This window comes from Opisthocomus hoazin, chromosome 6, assembly GCF_030867145.1.
Source record: "Opisthocomus hoazin isolate bOpiHoa1 chromosome 6, bOpiHoa1.hap1, whole genome shotgun sequence".
NCBI classification, from domain to species: Eukaryota; Metazoa; Chordata; class Aves; order Opisthocomiformes; family Opisthocomidae; genus Opisthocomus; species Opisthocomus hoazin.
The window spans coordinates 25,323,308-25,341,949 of record NC_134419.1 but is presented as its reverse complement, the minus strand read 5'-3'; the positions used below and the strand labels follow the sequence as shown (position 1 = coordinate 25,341,949).

The 18,642-nt window shown below is 43.4% G+C and overlaps 2 protein-coding genes across 7 annotated transcripts in view; one reads left to right on the top strand and one right to left on the bottom strand.

Moving 5' to 3' along the window:
- Positions 1 to 201: 201 nt before the first annotated feature.
- On the top strand, positions 202 to 18,629 carry CLCC1 (chloride channel CLIC like 1). Of its 5 annotated transcripts, none has more exons than XM_075422280.1 (12): positions 202 to 326; positions 1,073 to 1,205; positions 2,964 to 3,056; positions 3,968 to 4,075; positions 5,027 to 5,248; positions 6,452 to 6,592; positions 7,698 to 7,791; positions 8,899 to 8,996; positions 9,079 to 9,225; positions 9,815 to 10,108; positions 10,633 to 10,878; positions 15,595 to 18,629. In XM_075422280.1, the coding sequence occupies exons 2-11, from the start codon at positions 1,074 to 1,076 to the stop codon at positions 10,858 to 10,860; spliced, it is 1,557 nt and encodes a 518-aa protein (XP_075278395.1). In that variant the 5' UTR covers positions 202 to 326; position 1,073; the 3' UTR covers positions 10,861 to 10,878; positions 15,595 to 18,629. The 5 variants fall into 5 exon arrangements, 4 of the variants coding, with proteins under 4 accessions (XP_075278395.1, XP_075278398.1, XP_075278399.1 ...); XM_075422283.1 differs by having other exon boundaries at positions 1,019 to 1,205; XM_075422284.1 differs by lacking the exon at positions 15,595 to 18,629 and adding an exon at positions 11,958 to 12,809.
- GPSM2 (G protein signaling modulator 2) overlaps positions 12,950 to 18,642 on the bottom strand; it is a 31,551-nt gene continuing 25,858 nt past the window's right edge. The window contains exons 12-15 of one of the 2 annotated variants that reach the window (XM_075422278.1): positions 16,541 to 16,717; positions 15,577 to 15,739; positions 15,224 to 15,441; positions 12,950 to 13,527 (exon numbers count right to left, since the gene is read on the bottom strand). In XM_075422278.1, coding sequence (XP_075278393.1) covers positions 13,363 to 13,527; positions 15,224 to 15,441; positions 15,577 to 15,739; positions 16,541 to 16,717 — 723 coding nt within the window. In that variant the 3' untranslated portion in view covers positions 12,950 to 13,362. The remainder of the gene's footprint in view (positions 13,528 to 15,223; positions 15,442 to 15,576; positions 15,740 to 16,540; positions 16,718 to 18,642) is intronic. The other variant, XM_075422279.1, reaches the window with a different exon arrangement.

Genomic DNA, 18,642 nt, shown 5'->3' with positions numbered 1-18,642 from the left:
CGGCGCGGCAGGCACGGGAGCGGCCCCCGGCCGCGCTGCCCCGCTCCCGCGGTGTTTCCGCTCTCGACAGGGCCCGCCAGCGCCTGCCGGGGGCCGGGGCGGAGCCTCCGCGGCCGCTTCTCGGCGGCCTGGCACGCAGAGAGCGGCCTCCCGCGGGCCTGGGGCGGGGCCGGGCCCGGGGAGGCGAGCGGCGGGTGCGCAGGCGCGAGGGGCAGGGGGTAGCGCGGCGCCTTCCCGGGCTGCGAGGGGCCGGGCCTGGCCGGGCCTGGCGATGCGGAGCGGCCCCGGCCCGGCTGAACGCGGCGAGACCCTCTGCGGCTCTGCAGGTGCCGGAGGCCGTGGGTCGCGGGCTGCGAGCTGGAGGGCGGGCTGCGGGCGGGGCCTCGCTGGGGCGGCGGCGGCGGGGCCGCTGGCTGGAGCCCTGCTGCGGCGGGCCGGGGAGCGCCGCCGGGCCGGGCCGGGCCCGCGCCTTGCCGGGCCAGTGGCGGTGCGCGGGCGGGGAGGCGGCTGTGGGAGGCCGCCCGTCTCCGCGCGTCGTGGCTTTGGGATCCGAGACACACAGGGCGGGGAGAAGCAGGCGAGGTGCGGCCTCCGGCGCCGGCGGCCGGGGGCAGACGGCCGTGCCCAGGCGTCGGGCGGTGCGGGACTGCGGCTTGGGGCGGGCCGCGCCGGGGAAGCGGGGCTGGGCGAGGGAAGCGGGGCGGGCGACGGCCTTGGGGCGGGCGGTGGCGGGGCCGGAGCCCTCACGGCCTGCTCAAGGCGCCGCCGCGGGCCCTCCTGGCGGGCCTGGAGGAGAGGAGCCCGGCCCTGCTCCGTCGCGTCGGGCAGCGCTGGGCACTGCCCCATGCTGCTGGTAGCGGCGGTGCTGACCCGGCCACCTCCCACGGTCGCGTTGCTGCGTGTTCTTCCCACTGTTTACTCTGGGGAAATAAATACCGCCAGTGAAGTTTCACCTGCTTAGCGGAGAGCTGAGTTTTTAAACTTTTTTGGTGTTGTAAGACTGACTTTTTTCACACAGCATGTTCCGCTCCGAACTAAGTATCTGAATTTCGTGTTGCGTCCCGTGATGCAGGATGCTGCTTCCCCTGGTGCTGTGTGCAGCCGTGCTGACGGGCACTGGCAAGGCTCGCGATGATGAGTGGATTGACCCCACGGATATGCTCAATTACGATGCGGCGTCGGGAACCATGAGAAGACCTTACAAGGTAGAGAAGGAGCGGATGCGTGAACACGCATCTCTCCCAAACTGCCCTGCAGCCACACGCAGCCGAAAGATCGCCCTGAAATCGTGATGTTAGAAAGCTGTAGAACTGCGGTCTCTTTAAGGTCATACAAGGTTACACCTCAGTCTGTACATGGAAGAGTGCTGTGTGTCCGTGGTTAAAACTGCAAGAAAAAAACCAGCCGCCCGTGTTGTTCTCGATAACTAGCGCAGGGCCTTCTACTGCCGAGTTTCTGTTGCACGCTGATGGAACCGCAGGAACTGTGCTGTCTGGCTTTTCACAGGTGGTGGCTGACTGCTTGATGCAGGTTGTGGCTCCACAGGTTATTTCTCTGAGGAGCGATGGTTTGAGCAGCTCTTGCTAGTTTCTTAAGCATAGCATTAAACATCTTGAAAATGAAGTTCCTAGCTGATAAAAGTCAGGAGAATTAAAGTTAATTATTATATTTTACTTGAATTATCCAATTCACCGGTAATATGGGACTAAAACCTGTTCATTTTGTGAGGGTATTATGAAAGTCACTGGTGTTTTGTAATGCTGGGCATCAGAGTTTGCAGAGGACAGTCAGTAGGGGTTGAGTGCAGTACTGTTAATAATTCACGAACATTGAGAAGGAGATGAAACATCAAAGGCTGGCGTTAACAAGGTGAATAACACTGTTGTCTTGTATGAGGGGTGGAGTCTGTGTATAGCATGAGGTGCCTATTGTTTATCCAGTACACGTGTGCACACATGGCACTGGAAACTGGTTGGTTGCACGGGCATCCCTGAGTTTGTCGTTTTGCAGCTTTCAAGTTTGGTTTTGCAGTCTTGAGTAATACCATCTTAATGCTTCGGAACATAGTTTTTCTGAAGCTTAAAAAATGCAGACTGCATTGCTTTTCTCCACAGAGGTACTCCTCAGCCTCCACCTGCCCCAAGTCCACCTGGCAGTCATCAGCATCCCTAAAATTCAGCAGCGAGCTTTGGAGTCTGTAAACTTAGTGCCCAACTGCTTCAGCTTTTCTAAAAAGTAGTAGGAGTTTTACTGTTGTCTCCCACAAAAATAGAGGTACATCTTAAAGGAGAAGAATGGCTGTTTTGGGTCAATCTGTCTTTTCATGGTTTCTTTTCTCCTCTGCCATGGGAGGCTTTAGGTAGGCTGGCTGTGTGGGCCAGCCGAGTCCTCAAAGCCAAGCTCTGTATTGGCGTGACTGCACTGAGCTGTGTGGTGTTGCACTTCGTTTTGGAGGCTTCCCTCGATGTGCATACCTGATCGTGGAGAAGCAGCACAGCTAAAACCACAAGCTGAGCAATCAGTGGAAAAAAATGAGGTGTTTTAGAGTGAAGAGGGAACATGGCAGGAAAGGCACGCAGCCGGGGATGGGGCTCTGTGTTTGCTCTCAGTCTGGCTGGCTGCGTGGCCAGCTGGACTGGGAACGTGTCTGGCTGAAAACTGCCCCTGGGCTTGCTGAGCCGGTTGTTAGCCAGTCCCGTTATCTAATCTGATGCGCTGTGTGACACTCGGAGGAGGGGAAAGGGCAAGACCTCACCTTGCAAAGGTGTTTGGGTAAGGCAGTTGCCCGTTTGGAGCCTGAAACAACAGCAGAGAGGCTACTGGAGTATCTCAGCAGCAAGGACCGACACTCAGGTTTGAGCTCCTCTGTGCCTTTTAAAGTGATCTGACTACAGAAATGTCACGTGGCATATTGATCAAATTCTTTGATTCTAAAAATGTATGTTTTTCTTGTGTAATTTTAGGCAAACTATCATGACTCTGAGGATAAGACTGTGAATACAGTCAGTAATGAAATCCTGCCAAGTTCCAGGGAAGTAGATTCCTTGCAACAGAAGGTTTGTTATGGAACTTCAAAATATTTTCCGGCCTTTTGCAGTTTGTGCTTTCCGATGATGCTTTTCTGGGTGGTGTAGAACAGGTGTGCCGCTGGCGTACTTTGTGAGAGGCCATGCATTATGTAGGGGGAACCTCCTCGTTCGGAGGAGAGACTGGAAGTGGCTTGAACTCAATTCCAGATTGCTGCTCTGCCTACCAAGGTCCGTTTCCTATAATGGTTTATAGTGTAACAGAGGTTGGTAGGAGCTACGTGCTGCTGCCCAGTGCCAGCAGCTTAAATGTGGGCTGTTGGTGCTACATCGTGCTGCCAAGAGCTAAGAAACCCGACCTTTTGCTTTCAGGTTGGTCAGTTCTGTTAGATTTTAAGGGATGGGTTGTGAGCACCGAGAACATGTTTGCGGCTGGCCGTGATGTGCAGTGCTGCAGCTCTCAGGAGCCGCTGTAAGGCCCCCACGCTGCCGCTTCCTCTGAGATCAGGAGGGTGCAGCCGTGCTTGTGGAGCTACCGGGGCGCTCGCTTCCCTCAGCCGTTTGGAGACCCAAGGGCATATGTAATTTTAATGTTTCTTTAGTTACTTAGTATTTTTTATAGCATTTTTTTCTTTTTTTCACTGATGTAAACCTCAAATTTAAGGAGATCCAGATCTTTATAGTTTTTTTCTAGTCTTACTGAGGTTGGTGTTCAAACCGTGTCATCAGCAGATGTGAAATCTTCAGCACTGGCCAGTCCCCTGGAAAGCAGTATCTCCAGCAGCTGCGCACGCCTTTCGCCTGGTGTACTAATCACGAGATTAGTGCTAGCCAAAAGAAATGTGCCTCTAATCCTGAGTTTAATGTGTTGGTAGGGTTTTTTTTCTCCTATGAAGAAGCTGTTTTGAGGAGGAAGTGAATGAAATGTGTTTACATTGCAGATTGCTGAATGCGAGAAGAGGGATGCCAAATCACGTGAAAGCCGTAGCTTTTATATTTTTAAGCGATACTTGAATAAGATTTTAAATGAAGCTGGAAAACTTGGCCTTGTAAGTATTTGCAAAGTCATTAAAAATTAATTAGAATTCATGTTGCTACTTTGTGTGTTTTTCACAGTTACCAAGTGTTGATATTGTGCCACGCTTCCAACTAAAACACAGGGAACGGAATTGCAAAGGAAGAAGTGATGGCAGCCTCCGGCCTGGCTGTGGTTAGCAGTGCCTGCTCAGCAGAGGCGGCTGCCGTTTGATCTGTAGAGCTGCCAAAGGAAGGCTATGTGGCTTCAGAGTGTATCCAAGTACCTATGGGTGGGATGCAGCTACAGTCATGCCCTGTTCTGTTCGTGCGAGTGGCTGTTAAACTTGAAAGATACGGATGTTGTTCGTGTGCTTGCTGTAGACCTTTTAGGCCTTGGTGTTGGACTCTGCCACCTTAGCTGTCTGGGAACAGTAGCTTATGAGAGTGTGCACAGAAGAATCACCTTATTACTTTATTGTATTGCCTTCAGAGATTTTTTTTTTTCTGTTCAGAGGTAGAGGAATAAATTTTTAGCAATAAGCAAAACTAATATTAAGAAAGAACATTATACTTTGCAATGTAAAATTTTTTATTTCAGTATTTAATAGCTTCTGTCTGTATTACCCAGCCATGACTGGGGCACACGTAGCGCATTCCTAATTATTACTTGTTAATAAGAAGTGGTTCTAAAATTTTAATAACAGGTGAGATAACTCAGTTTTATAGGTTTTGCTATAGAATTGACAAGAGTACAAACCAGTTGAAATTGTGCTTTATATAGTTCAGAAGAATGAACAAAAAGGTTATAGAATGGCAGTGTGCTCCCTGTCCCGTGTCTTCATCCTGCAGTCTGCTTTGAAAAGGTGCTGGTACCTAGTGAGGGTATATAGTCGGGTTTTTGCCCAGGGATACAGTTTTTTATATGTACTTCTATTTCCAAATAAGCAGCTTTTAATCATTGTTTTGCTTTGCTTTTAATTCAGCCTGAGGAAAACGTGGGACGCGTCCATTACGATGCTGAGATCATCCTTACAAAACAGACGTATTCGGAGATCCTCAGGTTTCTCAGGGAGGAAACCTGGCAGTCAGGTGCTGTGGATGATGCACTCAGTGATATTTTGATCAATTTTAAGCACCATGATTATAAAGCTTGGCACTGGAGATTTGAAGACACTTTTGGAATTGATCTATATAATATGTTTCTGGTAAGAGAAAAGAAAGGTGTTTTGGTTTTTTTTTTTTTTCTGTTTTCTCCTGTTTCTTTGTGCAAGGCTAGTCAATGAGTATTGCTGTCGTGACTCCACGTGTCAAGCAGTTCTGTCCGTCTTACTGACAGTGAGTCAGTCTTTGTCTCATGGTTGCTGAAGATAGAGGCGATGCATTCACTTGAAGGAAGAATTCAAGGTTTTTATTCCTATGGTTATCTTTTCTTTTTGTAGCTTTGTGGTTTTTTTCTGGTATGCTTTCTTTTTTCTCTTCTTTTATATCTGTGTTGTGTGACTCGTTACACTCTAGTGCTTTTTTATCATTTAAACTGACAACATGTGCATTACAAATTTTACAGATTTGTCTCTTGCTCAAATAGATGCTGAAGCTGTTGGCTTCTGCAGGAGTTGGAATAAATTTATATCAAGACAGGTATATATTCGAGGTCTTATAGATCAGAGGGGTTTGTGAATTTTGTGGAAAAAAAATTATAATAGTGTTGGCGAGAAGGAGAACGTGACTGAAAATGCCATATTCTCTAAAATGGAATTACAAAATACTGAGGATCTTACTAGCAAGCTGAAGCTCTCTGAATAAATGTTTACAATTCAGAATATGCTAACATTTTATTTTGACATGGCCTTGAAAGTAAGTAGCCTGTCTAGTTTTGGGGGGGTCCATGGGAGCCAAATGAAAAAAGCAAGCTGTCACAGCGTAACCTCGCTGTTAGGAGTCCTGGGGTGGAACAGGACTGTGAAGTGCTGCTCTGAAGTCTTGCTTCTGTTACCCAAACTGTAACTTTGTCTCTTAACCAAACTGCAGGAGCTGGCAGCAGTGGTTCTGTGGTTCATAGCAGGCACGTACTACTCAAGCACTGAATTACACCAATTTTATAATTTTAAGGTAGGGTAGTTAATGTGATAAATATCCTAAGGAAGAAATAACTAAATATCATCACAAGAAAGAAATTAGAAGCTGCAGCGTAAAGCTGTGATAGGAGTGACTACTAGCAATACTGTGAAATGTTTCTGCCTCGTACTGCAGCAGATACGCTGTGAAAGCAAGGAAGAATTCTCTCAGCTGTTCCACTGAGTGAAACTAGTAAAAACGAAAGTTGGAAGTTCCTTCATGTCTACTGGCAGTAAGTGTGGAAAGTTCCAGATCTGAAAGAATTGTAATTTTTTTCCTGTTTTCTTTTTCAGATACTCTTGTGCTTAGTGTGCATTGTAACTGTAATAGCTACAGAGCTCTGGACACATATTCATTGGTTTGTTCAGCTAAAACGTGTTTTATTAATAAGTTTTCTCATCAGTTTTGCATGGAATTGGCTTTACTTGTATAAGGTAAGTTGTTCTGAAATCTTAATGGCTTTTAGGCTTAAAATTTTAGTTATGAGGAAGTTGTGGTTATTTTATTTCCTTTAGTTAGTTTATCTAAAGCAATAATTGACCACAAAATACAAAAGGGATGAGCGTTTTGTTTTGCATGTTGACAGGTGTATTAGTCTTAAAGAAGAAAAGAAACCCTGCCAGCTTTTATCCTGCTGCAGAGGTGCACAACATCCATAAAGCAGCAGAACTGTGATTTCACTGTGGGGGCAGACATGACCTCTGTCTAAAGCAGCCTGGTAGAAAAGTCTTAGGAAAATATACTGTGGTGTTTTTTTCTTTCTAAAGATTCCCTGGGTGAAACTGTATTGGACGTGTGGTAGACTAGGGAGAAATGCTTCACTAATGGTGATAAAATGGCTGACCGTACAATGGTATTGGTTTTAATGAGGAGGGATTTATGCGGCTAGGTCATGGTCATAGTCCAACCACAAAATCTCGGTCCTCACATCTGTCATCAGAATTTAACTGCAGCTTGTCAGACCCAGGAACAGTGGGGTGCTACCCAGGAGGAGGGCTCTTGAACCTGAGCGGGCTGCCACGCAGAGGGCTTTGATTGAGTCAGTGGAGAGTGACAGAGCTTCTCAATAGATGATCTGAATTAATTTTTCCTATTTGATTATCAGCTGCAGTCTGTAAGGGAAAATTATAATGAATACAGGTATTTGTTAATGGGAATTACTTAAAAAAGAAAACGGAATCTTCTGATGTTTTAATTAGTAATTGCATGGCAGCTGTCTCTGGTTTCAATCCAGAAACATTTTAAGGCAACAAGAAGTCAGATTGCTTTTGCCCTGAACTTGTATCTTTGAAGTTTGCTCCTTTGGTAATTCAGACTGCATTTGGAGAATAACTTGGAGGTAGCCGTATGCGTAGTCTTTATCCATTCGCAGGAAGTGCTTAGAATTTAACTCTGTTAAATTGTTTAGGTAGCAAACTTTTCTTACCCAGGTAATGATCCCAAACCTGCTGCTCAGGTGCAGTGCTGCATGGACGCAGGGGTTCTGTGCCCAGCACCGCCTTGGTTTATGTGTTACAAGTCGTTCTTCGTCCCCCGCAGCTGGCCTTTGCGCAGCATCAAGCAGAAATCGCAAAAATGGGGCAGTTTGATAACGTCTGCGCTGAGAAGTTGGACTGGGGGGCGAGTCTCATTGGTAAATACTTGTTTCATTTTGTAATAGTATTTAAGATCACAAAATACTCAGTAATAGTATCCAAGAATACTCTCAATTTCTTCATGAGTAGCACATTGAATCTTCCTCAGCAATACACGATTATCAGTTTTACCATTTTTGCATTCCGCAAGACTTTCTTGAAGCCTTTGAAGGATCTGATCACAAAACTGTGCTTAGAGCACAACAGGGTGTTACTTCTTTTCCTCATAACTTACCCGGTGAGGGTTTCCCCAGGACCCCTCTGCCAGTACCATTCAGTGCTGTTTATTGAAGATACGAGGGCGGAAGTCAAGAAAAAGATTGTTTTGGTTTTTTTATCTTCCAGGCCTGCAAGTACAATGGACTTCAGAAATTAGACCTGTAACTACTTATTCTAGTTTCTTTATTTTACAGAGCAAGTTCAATTTTTTTATTAGCCATTATTTATTATCCAGTGCTGTAGGAGATAATGATGGCAACTCCTAATGAGTGCTTGTTACAGTCTTCCCTTTAGCATTTATTGGCAGTGATTGCTCTGTTTACATCAAATTTCAGTCATTTGGGTTCTGACTGCAGTGAAATCAAACTACAGAACCACTGATGTCATAAATTACTTGTTTATAACTTAAAGTTCCCTTAAGGAGTAAGACAAGCCACTTATAACTAAAATAGTCTCTTGAAATCTGGCAAGCAAAACACACATTTTCTTGCAGCCTGGCAGATGATTAATAACACTCAGAATTATTTCTGATTCAGTAGGTGTGGACAAAATGTGCTAGATAATGGTTCTCACAGACAAGACTGAGTTTTCTTCTGAGGCTTCTAGGGACTAAGTTCATCTATCACAGAGAACTTTCTTGACTAAACGTGGGAAAACCTCTGCTTCCTCTCTTTCTCTCCAGCCTTCCCTCTCCCTCCTGCATCCCCTTGACTGCATAAACTACACTGCCAAGCTAATACCAGATTTTTAAAAATAAAGCTGAGCTTTGAACTGTGTCTAGAAGAATTCTCTTCCATCTATAATTGAAATGCTACTTTCTGTACTACTACTGTGTCATAAAATAAATTTTAAAAAGTAGTAAAAATATGTCTCTGCTTTTACTACAGAGTGGCTTAGAAGTAAATGGACGTTTCAGGACGATCCCTGTCAGAAGTACTATGAAACTCTCCTAGTAAACCCCGTTTTGCTGGTTCCGCCGACAAAGGTACGCTCCAGGCCTAACGAGACAGCTCATGTGTATGCCCACAGTCAGTGACAAGACCATTTTTCTATTTGTATTTTTCTAGGCGTTGGCAATTACTTTCACAAACTTTGTAACAGAGCCTTTGAAGCATGTGGGACAAGGTATTGGCGAATTCATCAAAGCACTTATGAAGGAGATACCTTTCATTCTGCAGGTTCCAGTGCTAATTATGATGGCTCTGGCTGTCTTGGTTTGTATACATGTATCTTATACTTAAAAGCTCAGGTTTTTTGGTTTTTTTTAATATATTAAACTTATTTACATTTAAGTATCATTACCTATTATATTATTTGTGTCTTATTTGTACTACTGAACAGATTTCTTGGCACGGATGAAATTATTTATACCAGGGAAATTTTTTCTAGACAAAATCTTCATAGTACAGTTGGTTTAGCAATTAAAATGCGTTGTTTGTATTAAGCCACATCTCTCCCCGACTCCCCAAGTGGGATAACATAGTATGAAACTGCTTAATTAGACTCTGTGACAGTTTATTGCAGCTTAGTTCCCATTTCTTCTTTGTCTCTTACACAATGAGGCATGTACTTGGTATTTTGTACACAAAAGCATTGACTTAGAGCCTTCAACTTTATTGTAGCACCAAAGATGAACTCCGCAGCCTGGCCGTTCCCGCAGTGGGGTCAGATTACAGAAAGCGTGTGTTTTATTCAGCTGTCCTGATCACTTGAGCTTTTCTTTCCGTGTTTTTTAGATATGTGTTTTCTCTGTGAAAACCATAGGCTGCAAATACTTGGTGTTCTTTTTTTTCCCTCCCCCAGGCTTTCTGCTATGGTGCAGGATCATCAGTGTCTGTGTTAAGATACTTAACAACATCTCAGAAGAGAAGTCTTCCTCCACCGGACAGTCAACAGGAGAAAATAGACTTTAGGCAATATGATGGGAGTAAATCAGATAGCTGTTACTTGCAGAAGCCTCCTTACATTTGTAGAGGGCCTCATGACAGAGGAGATGCTCCCGTGAGACCAGGAAATGGCAGCAGAAGCCCTGACATCGTGCATCCAAGCAATGAGCCAGACACGCAAGTAGAAGAGTCTCGCAAACCAGAACCTGGTGTATGTTAGTCCCAGTGCTCTTTTTGCTGGGATTGCATTTAATAGATTTCAGTGTCATCTGCTAGAACATGTTTAAACAAGCCAAATCTTGGGGAGAGAAGAGTTAAGGAAGTACCTGTTCCCCTACAGAACGGTTTGGTAGAGGTATCTTGGGCATGCTTTGTTCTGGGAAAATACTGTGCAATGGCTAACTGTGGCAGGAAACCACTAAATTTAAAACTTTATACTTTTATAGCAAAGACTTAAATAACTTCTGTTTTGAGAGATCAGTACTTGTGTCAGCCTGGGCAATAATGATTACCCCCCCCAGAGGAAACGTGGGGAAAAGAAGCAGTGCTGACTTTCCTGTGAACTATAGAAAATTAAAAACACTCTAGACTGTGCTTATTTACTTGCTTTCCCAGGAGACAAAGATACCAGTTGTGCTTTGGGGCAGTTCTGCCCCTTAGGCTGAGATGCACCTGAAACAATAGATGCCATCTCTTTGGATTGCTTCATTAATAGCTTATTATTAATTTTTACAGAATAGATTGCACACTGAGTGTGAAGTTTGTAGACTAGAAACTGTCACAGCTGAAAACCTTACTGAAGAACATGCACTTCAGCAGCAGAAGCAGGAGACAGGCAAAGCAGAGCAAGAGACTGGAGAAAACTGTGATCCTAATAAAAGCCTAGAAGGGAAAAGTTCTGCAGTGGAACCGCACGAAGAGAAGAAAAACAGCAGTCCGGGTGACTCGCAGGAAGGAGACTAAGGAAGGCCCAGCTCTGCTGTAAGTTTTGTCTAATCTTTAGTTGTCACTTGATAGTTCTGCTCTAGTTCTCAAATGTTGAAAACTGGGCATCAGTAAGCTCATGGGAACCCATCTTTGGTCAGAGCATTAGTAAGCATAGTTGTGAGGTAAGCAGAGGGACTGAGTATACGTACTACTTCTGCAATTTGAAATAAAGATGTTGGTAAGAAAGGTAATACAACTTTAAGTGGCCCAGATAACAGGCTTGCGGGGTGTTGCTGCTTGTTTGAAATAAAGTTTGTGTAATAAGTTTTGAGTAAAGCTGGGTATTCAGTGATCTAACAAACACAAGCCTGATGAGGTAACTCTCAAACAGCCTGAAGAAAATTGCTGATATCCCTGTAGGGGGTGATTCTGCCCCTCTGCTCTGGTGAGAGCCCCCTGGGAGTCCTGCATCCAGCTCTGGAGCCCTCAGCACAGGACAGACCTGGACCTGTTGGAGCGGGGCCAGAGGAGACCACAAAAATGATCCGAGGGCTGGAGTACCTCTGCTATAAGGAAAGGCTGAGGGCTGGAGAAGAGAAGGCTGCAGGGAGACCTCATTGCAGCCTTCCGGTACCTGAAGGGGCCTACAAGAGAGCTGGAGAGGGACTTTTGACAAGGGCATGGAGTGACAGGACAAGGAGTAATGGCTTTAATCTGAAAGAGGGTCGATTTAGATTGGATACAAGGAAGAAATTCTTCACTATGAGGGTGGTGAGGCCCTGGCACAGGTTGCCCAGAGAAGCTTGGCTGCCCCCGCCCTGGCAGTGTTCAAGGCCAGGTTGGACAGGGCTTTGGGCAACCTGGTCTGGTGGAAGGGGTCCCTGCCCATGGCGGGGGGGCTAGAACCAGATGATCTAGAATATCGCTTCTAGCCCAAACCACACTATGATAATTCACATAATACTGACTGCAGTTCAAATAAATAGTCATCCTGGGACTATATTTTGTTTTGTATTCTTTAAAATGAGTTTGCTGCTTGTCAGGTCAGTTTTAGGACAACTTGATGATTTTCTTCTAGTTTAAGAACTTGCAGAGGAGCAAGAAGCTGATGTTATAGCAGATGTTTTTTTTAGGGCAATTCAAAGCTGAAGGGGAAAAAGGAAGCACTGAGTAAAAGTACCGAAGATCAGCATGATAAACCAATGGTAATACATGGTTTTTGGAAGAATATTCTGGCATTTCTCCTTAAAAGCAGGAGGACAGTTTTACTTTCAGTAGGATTCAATTTCAGTGTTGAAAAAGCTGCAATAGAATGTTTGTAACACTTTCAGTCGTTGTAAGACAGTTTGAATTATGTAGAGCCTGTGTCTGTTAGCTTCAGAGTAAAATGGCATTGTAAGAATAGTTAAAATTAACTGTAGATTCTTCTCCAGGGGTATAATCATTCAAAAAAAAAAAGTGACATCACTTCATTTATAAATACCTGAAGTGAACAGTTTGCCACCTTTGGTGTTAAAAATCAGTGGCTTCTAACGCAAGATACCTACACTTAAAATACAGCCCTCGGGTTCCAAGAGCTACCTCAGTACAGGCATCCGCTGAGGGGAAGACGAAGTTACAACTGTTGTTCCAGAGAACTAACCCAACATAGCACGTCCTTAGCAAGGGAAGTAGTTGAGGTCAAGTAATAAGCAGCATACATACATTTACTGTTTACAACATTATAAATTCAATTGCTGCAGGAATTACTTGACGTCCGTGGCAGTCCATGCCCAGTCCCTGCTGCAGGGGCTGCTGCTGGTGGTGGACATGTACCCCACAAGCTACAGAACAGTGCTGGCAGCTGTTACTTAAAAACAAGTATATCTTCTTAAAAATTCTTCTGCTTGTAAAATTGCGCAGAGTAATACAGGAAACATCTACTATTGCCAGAAAAACCCACTGTATTCTGAAAAGACTATTTTTGTATTAAACAATTAAAATTAGCGTTTGATGGTTTGGGTTTTTTTTTAATAAAAATGATTGTTTGTTCCAAACTGTGTTTCTGCAAAGACAGACTAAGTACTGAAGCTATTTATCAATTTTTTTTTTATTTTAAAAAAAAAAGTATAAAAGAAAACAGGACCTTTTTTCAGGGAGGTACAAATCAGAAAAAAAAAATCAAGTTTTCATTAAAAAGAACATACAAATGTTGGTCTTTCTTACACTAGATTGAGACAGTACAATCCACACATCAGCAATGAGAATACCTTGCCAAGGAAAAAAAATTCGTCTTAATGTTCATAGACAGAGGCAGTTAATAGGGAGATACAGTAAGCGGTATCTCAGACACTGCTAAAAGCAGCTGCCAACTGCAGAGAGCAGTAGCAACTCTAACTACTGGTCATGAGTGTGATGCTGCTACTATTTATACAAAAAAAAAATATTAGAAAGGGGAAAAATACTACTAATTGCCATCATCTGTAAAAAGGCATGTATTTCCAGCAAACAAAAATGATCCCTAAGATGCTACTGTACAGTAGGTGTCTGTTTCTTTCTTTAGCTAGAATTGGGTCCCTTTATAGTTGAGGGTAAATGGACTCTTTGTTCATCCATTCTCTTCGCTTGTGATCGTAAAATCAGGCTGAAAAAATCCTCATCTGGTACAGTTGGTCCTTTTGCAGATGATGGAGGAGCACATCTTTGGTCATCCAGTCTGGAACCCTACAGACAGACCAAGCAATAAAGCTGCATATTTACAGGAATATATAAAATAAGTGAACAAAAAAAGTGAAAAATTACTAAAAGCTTTTGGTTTCAGATTTAAAACTATTGCAAGGATTTAATTGATAAGTTTTGTTTAAACTTCTCAAACACCATTAGTAAGTTCAGAGTGCAAGTGTAGCTAAAATGGTTCCTCTGAACCACTTGTCCACGTGTATGTGAAAACAAAACCCCCAGTTTTAGTTCTTGTCCATACTGCAGAATGAGAGTGAAGTGTCCTTTGTCCAGAAGAAGAATTTTAGCATTAGTGCATGGTATTTCTGGTCTCATACAACAGAAACTATGGTGGTCTTCCTTTCCTTATACAGGGAGTGAAAAATGGCCACACTGTTGTCAGATTTGGAAAGGCAATATTGAGAGAAAGTTTTCCTCCAAACTCAGAAGGGTACATTTTAATCACAGTGTTACAGAGCACTTTGCAGAACACCTCTGAGAGAGTTTCTGTGCTCCTCTCGCCCAGCCACCCCTTGCGGTCAGGTCTTACAAGCATCAGCCTGTCACCTGCGGCCTGGCTGTGGACTGCAACCCTCTGCAGCAGCTCCTCGGCCTGAGCTGGGAAGGCGCCGTCCTGGGCAGCAGCAGGCTGCCGCCGAGCGCGCTGGCAGGGAACACGCTCACTTCAGGAGCGGCGCCGCTTGCGGTCTTGGATGGGCCTTGGACAGAGGCATCTGCGAGACAAAAAGTCTCAGCAGTCAGCTGCCCTTTTGTGCTTCTGTGTAAAGCAGTAGCATCCGTTATGCTGGAGGGGATTCAATTTCTCTGTTCCTTTCTCAGTGAGCACAGCCAGTCACTGCGTTATGGTTGCAACGCCTAGTGCACGTGAAGAGGCAAAATCTATCAGATTAACCTCCACATTCTTTGCTTGACTCAAAGAAGGGACAGACAAGCTGCTGAAACAGAACACAGTATTTCATCAGGTTGATGAACACTGTCATTGTAGACTCAGTTCCAGCCTCTGCTTCCCACCCAAGCCACCATACTTACCACCTTGGAGAACTCAGTCTCTGAGTTTTGTATTTTGAGATCCTTATCAACCCATCAGGTAAAACACGAAGCCTTTTAAATTAAATGCTTTTTGGTCTAATGGGTATATACACCATGCTCTGATCGACAGTCAGACACCTCACTTGTATGTTGCTATGAACTATTATTTAAGCTTGACGTAAGTGGAACGATGATCGCTCTCACCACTAAAACTTTGATACCGAATTCTTTCATCTGATAAGTTAGGATTCCTGGTATATCAGGTGCCGTTCTAACAAGCCAGATCTAAACACATTTTCTTAAAATCATTTTACGTACTCCTTTTAATAGCCTCACTTGTTTTCCTTCACTTTTTTAGCATTTATTACTTTAAATGGCTAACATGGTATAAATACCAAAATTACACTTACTAGACACTGGATAATTTGAAAAAACCCAATCAAAACAGAAAGAGAAATTGTAACAAAAATAACCTTGGGGAAAAAAAAAAATCCTAATTTTTTGTTCTCTGTGTTCTTCCTCATCTGCCAAATCAATCTGTATCTTAAAACACGATAAACAAGGTCACTTACTTGAAGAACCTAAATAAGCAGGATGCACAAATGAAATCCCCAAAGACACAGAATCTGAGGAATTTTTGTAGAAAACATACCTGGCATTTTATCAATATATCAAAGAAGTCATCGTCGAGTTCTCTGTTGTTACTTGCCATGAGGCGCCCCAGGACCGACCGACTGTTGTGTTGAGTAAGACGAAGCCCGGGCAGGTTACTAAAGCTGGCGCGTTGGTCATCTAGCCGGCGGCTCTGTGAGCTAGCAAGTAGGTCTAGAAATTCATCTGTGTGGGGTGAGACTACAGAAGTAGGAAACGCTGAGGAGGAGGAAGGAAATGAGTTAGCCTAGAAATAAGTTCCTTTCAATAGCAAGTCTTGCATGCAAAGACATTTTTAAAATAGTATTTGGCAGGAACTAAAGTCAGGTACGGATTTTACTTTTAAAGAATTACATTTTCTCATTGTTTTAGGTGGAGTAGAGGATGTTGCCACTGAAGCAGCTGAGAATCTGTTCTTCTCCTGGAAGTAGCATCTCTGATCATCCATCCTGTTACTCTGGAATCGACTCAGCAGATCAAAGAAACCTTCATCTGCCATTGTCTCTCGACTGTTTTTCTGAAGAGGAGAGAATAGTTAGGGGTATTTCGAACTCAAGAGTACCTAAAACTAGGACAACTGTATCACAGTTTCATTCCAGTAACATGCTTGGTATTTGCACATCTGAAATCCATTAAATGAATTTTTTTTAGTCATCCATTTCTATAGACAGAGCCTTATCATAGGAGGAAATGCTAATAATATGGCAAGCATTTTTTGAAGGTAAAATATATTAAAAACATTTCATTCTCTGAAACAGAAAGAAACAATACTCTGACCAGTACAACTGGAGTTCCTCCTCCTCAGCCATGAATCCACCAAAAACCCAAATGCCCATGAAAATAAAAACAAGAGCAGCAATGAACAGTTCCCATTGCCTCCTTGGGTCTACGGTCAAAAGTACTCCTCTCATCTATGTCAAACGACTCAGTCCTTTTATTTTTACCTGAATTCTGTCAAGAGTGCAAGAACCTAAAAAATATGTCAAAAATATCTCCCACTGTCTGAATCAGAAAAACTAGATTTTTTTAAGGTTGGAGAAGCAGGGTGTAGAAGAGACTAGAAATGAAATACATGTGCAAGCTGAGCTGTAACTTTAGAAAATCCACCAGGAAAAGAAATGTTCCAATAGCAGGGAAAGTTTAAAGCTGGTATCACCCACGAGACAGCTGTGGCGTGGCAGATTCTGCATCATTTGACAGAGCCGTAGTGTTCAAATCCAGTAAAACTGACATGGACAGCTGCAGGAATGTGCTTGCCATAATTTTGATGAGACAAAGATCAGTAAAGGCTATGATCTCCACAGCTCGCCAAACCTACCCTGTGAGAGTTTGGTAGTCGGTGATCAATTGAATTACTGGCATCCTGCAAAACTTTGGGCGTGGTGCCGTTTTTGTACTTTTTGCCTTTTAGTCGATTTACAAAATGCAGTTTTGCTGAAGGTTTGGCAACCAGTGGTTTCTGTTTAGCAAGAATCTCACTGTTCCAGTTCTGAACCTAAGAAAACAAGAGTCATGGAATTAAGCCTTCTGGTTTTAATTACCTATACTGTTACCTCTTACTCGCTGCTGCTTTTCCTCCCCAAACTGAAGCAGCTTTTACATTGTTTAGTTTACCCAACCATGACGATGTGAAAACTTAGGGTTTGGTTCTGTTACCTGACCTGTGACTATTGAGCTCATGACCTGGGGCAGGTTGGTACTGTTACTGATCGGGCTTCCAACTGAACCGTAGTGCGACACCTGACTGACTGACCTGTGGTCAAATAGTAGAAACACACTGTGCAGTGCAGGAAACTTAATGTGAATGCTAAAATACAGACACAGCTGGCATTTCCCACCTGATATTCTTATAATTGGAAAGGAGAAAAAAAATCTGTAAAGGAATACATAGTTTTATAAAGCATTAGAGCAAAACAAACCCTTACACAAACCCAGATACTCAGGCCAGCCTTCTATGAAGCCCTTAATACACACAAAGTTCCCAGTAAAGATTGAAAAGGAAGAGGGAGAAGAATGCCAGCACAAGAGCAAACAGGAGTGACCATTTTGTTTCATTCAGGAACAGAATGGATAGCTTTATCAACACAAATTCTCTTCCAAAATAAACAGAATTATCCACAAAATCGACAGCTTTATCTACAGCTGACAAACTCTATAGTAACTGAATAAAACCCCATTTTTTTTCTTGATGCAACATCAGAAATTGTAGACAGTCACAAACCTTTCAGCAACACTGCCTGCCCCAATAGATTGCCTTTTAAAGGCTTATTTAAGATCAGCACACAGATTCCAACTCCAAGAAGATGGTGTCCTCTACAATCAAACCACAACGCTAATGTCATACGTTGTTCTATATATCAAAGACATTTATGGAATGAATTTTCAGAATCTACTAAATGAGTATCTTGAAAAAAGCCCTTTATAAGAGCTAAGCCGCAATACTAGGTTAATACTTTATTACAAAATGTCATGAAACATTTTAGTATATTTAGGGCACAGACTATTACAGGCTATGTATTTTAAAAGATAGCACAGATAAACAGAGAACAAGAAAATATAGCTGATTCTGGCCAAAAGTTTAGAGGTCCCCTGCAGAGAAATCACCCTGGACTAAACACACGATCTTTGTGAATCCATACACAAAGAGGCTCTTGAGCATCAGTGATGACTTCAGCTGTACCAACTGTCCAGATGTCAGCTTTGAGATTTAATTTCCGATTTGATAAACGTGACAGTAGGCTTTGCATCACTTGAAGAGACAGGCTTTAGATATCCCAGTATGGGGGGGAAAACAGCAATTTCAGTCTGCCACTGGAGTCGTTTATGTTGAACTGCCAGCACTGCGTTGAAAGGCGGACAGAATTGGAAGTAAATCTCTCGAAGACTGACATAAGGATTTTAATTGGGAACTCCCCGCTCCAGGAGATTTCTCTGACCTTCGGGGCAAAGTTACTTTACTTTTCTGTGACTCAGTTTCAGCATTTCTGAAATAGCATCAGTACTCAAGGTGGATATTGAAACTCCTAATGGCTCACAAGATGGTTGAAATCCCAAAGTGAAAAACACAGCGTGCATTTCAAGTGCCTATAAAATGACTGTAACCAAAGAAAGAATGTTCAGAACAGCTGAGCTAAAGCTTAGGAATTTTACTCTGAATCTCTTTCATGCTGCAACCTCAAACCACTTCTAAAGAGGAGACGAAAGGAATTCCTTTGATGCACACTACAGAATCCCGTCCTTTCTTATTTGTGAGGGGAGTAAAGCAAGCTTTCCACAAGCCATTACAACCATTATATGTGCACGATGCTGACTGTTACCTACCTGAAAAAAGTATTATTTGTTAGAATTGTTAGACCTGCTTTTACCTTACTCTTAAGATGTAAATTAAAGAGGGGATGCAAATGACGCTTCAACATTCTG

Excerpts from the sequence above, each read along its gene's own strand:
- CLCC1 (XM_075422280.1), top strand. The coding sequence starts at position 1,074 with ATGCTGCTTCCCCTGGTGCTGTGTGCAGCCGTGCTGACGGGCACTGGC. Across the intron at positions 1,206-2,963 it reads CCATGAGAAGACCTTACAAG|GCAAACTATCATGACTCTGA; the intron begins GTAGAGAAGGAG and ends GTGTAATTTTAG. Across the intron at positions 4,076-5,026 it reads AAGCTGGAAAACTTGGCCTT|CCTGAGGAAAACGTGGGACG; the intron begins GTAAGTATTTGC and ends CTTTTAATTCAG.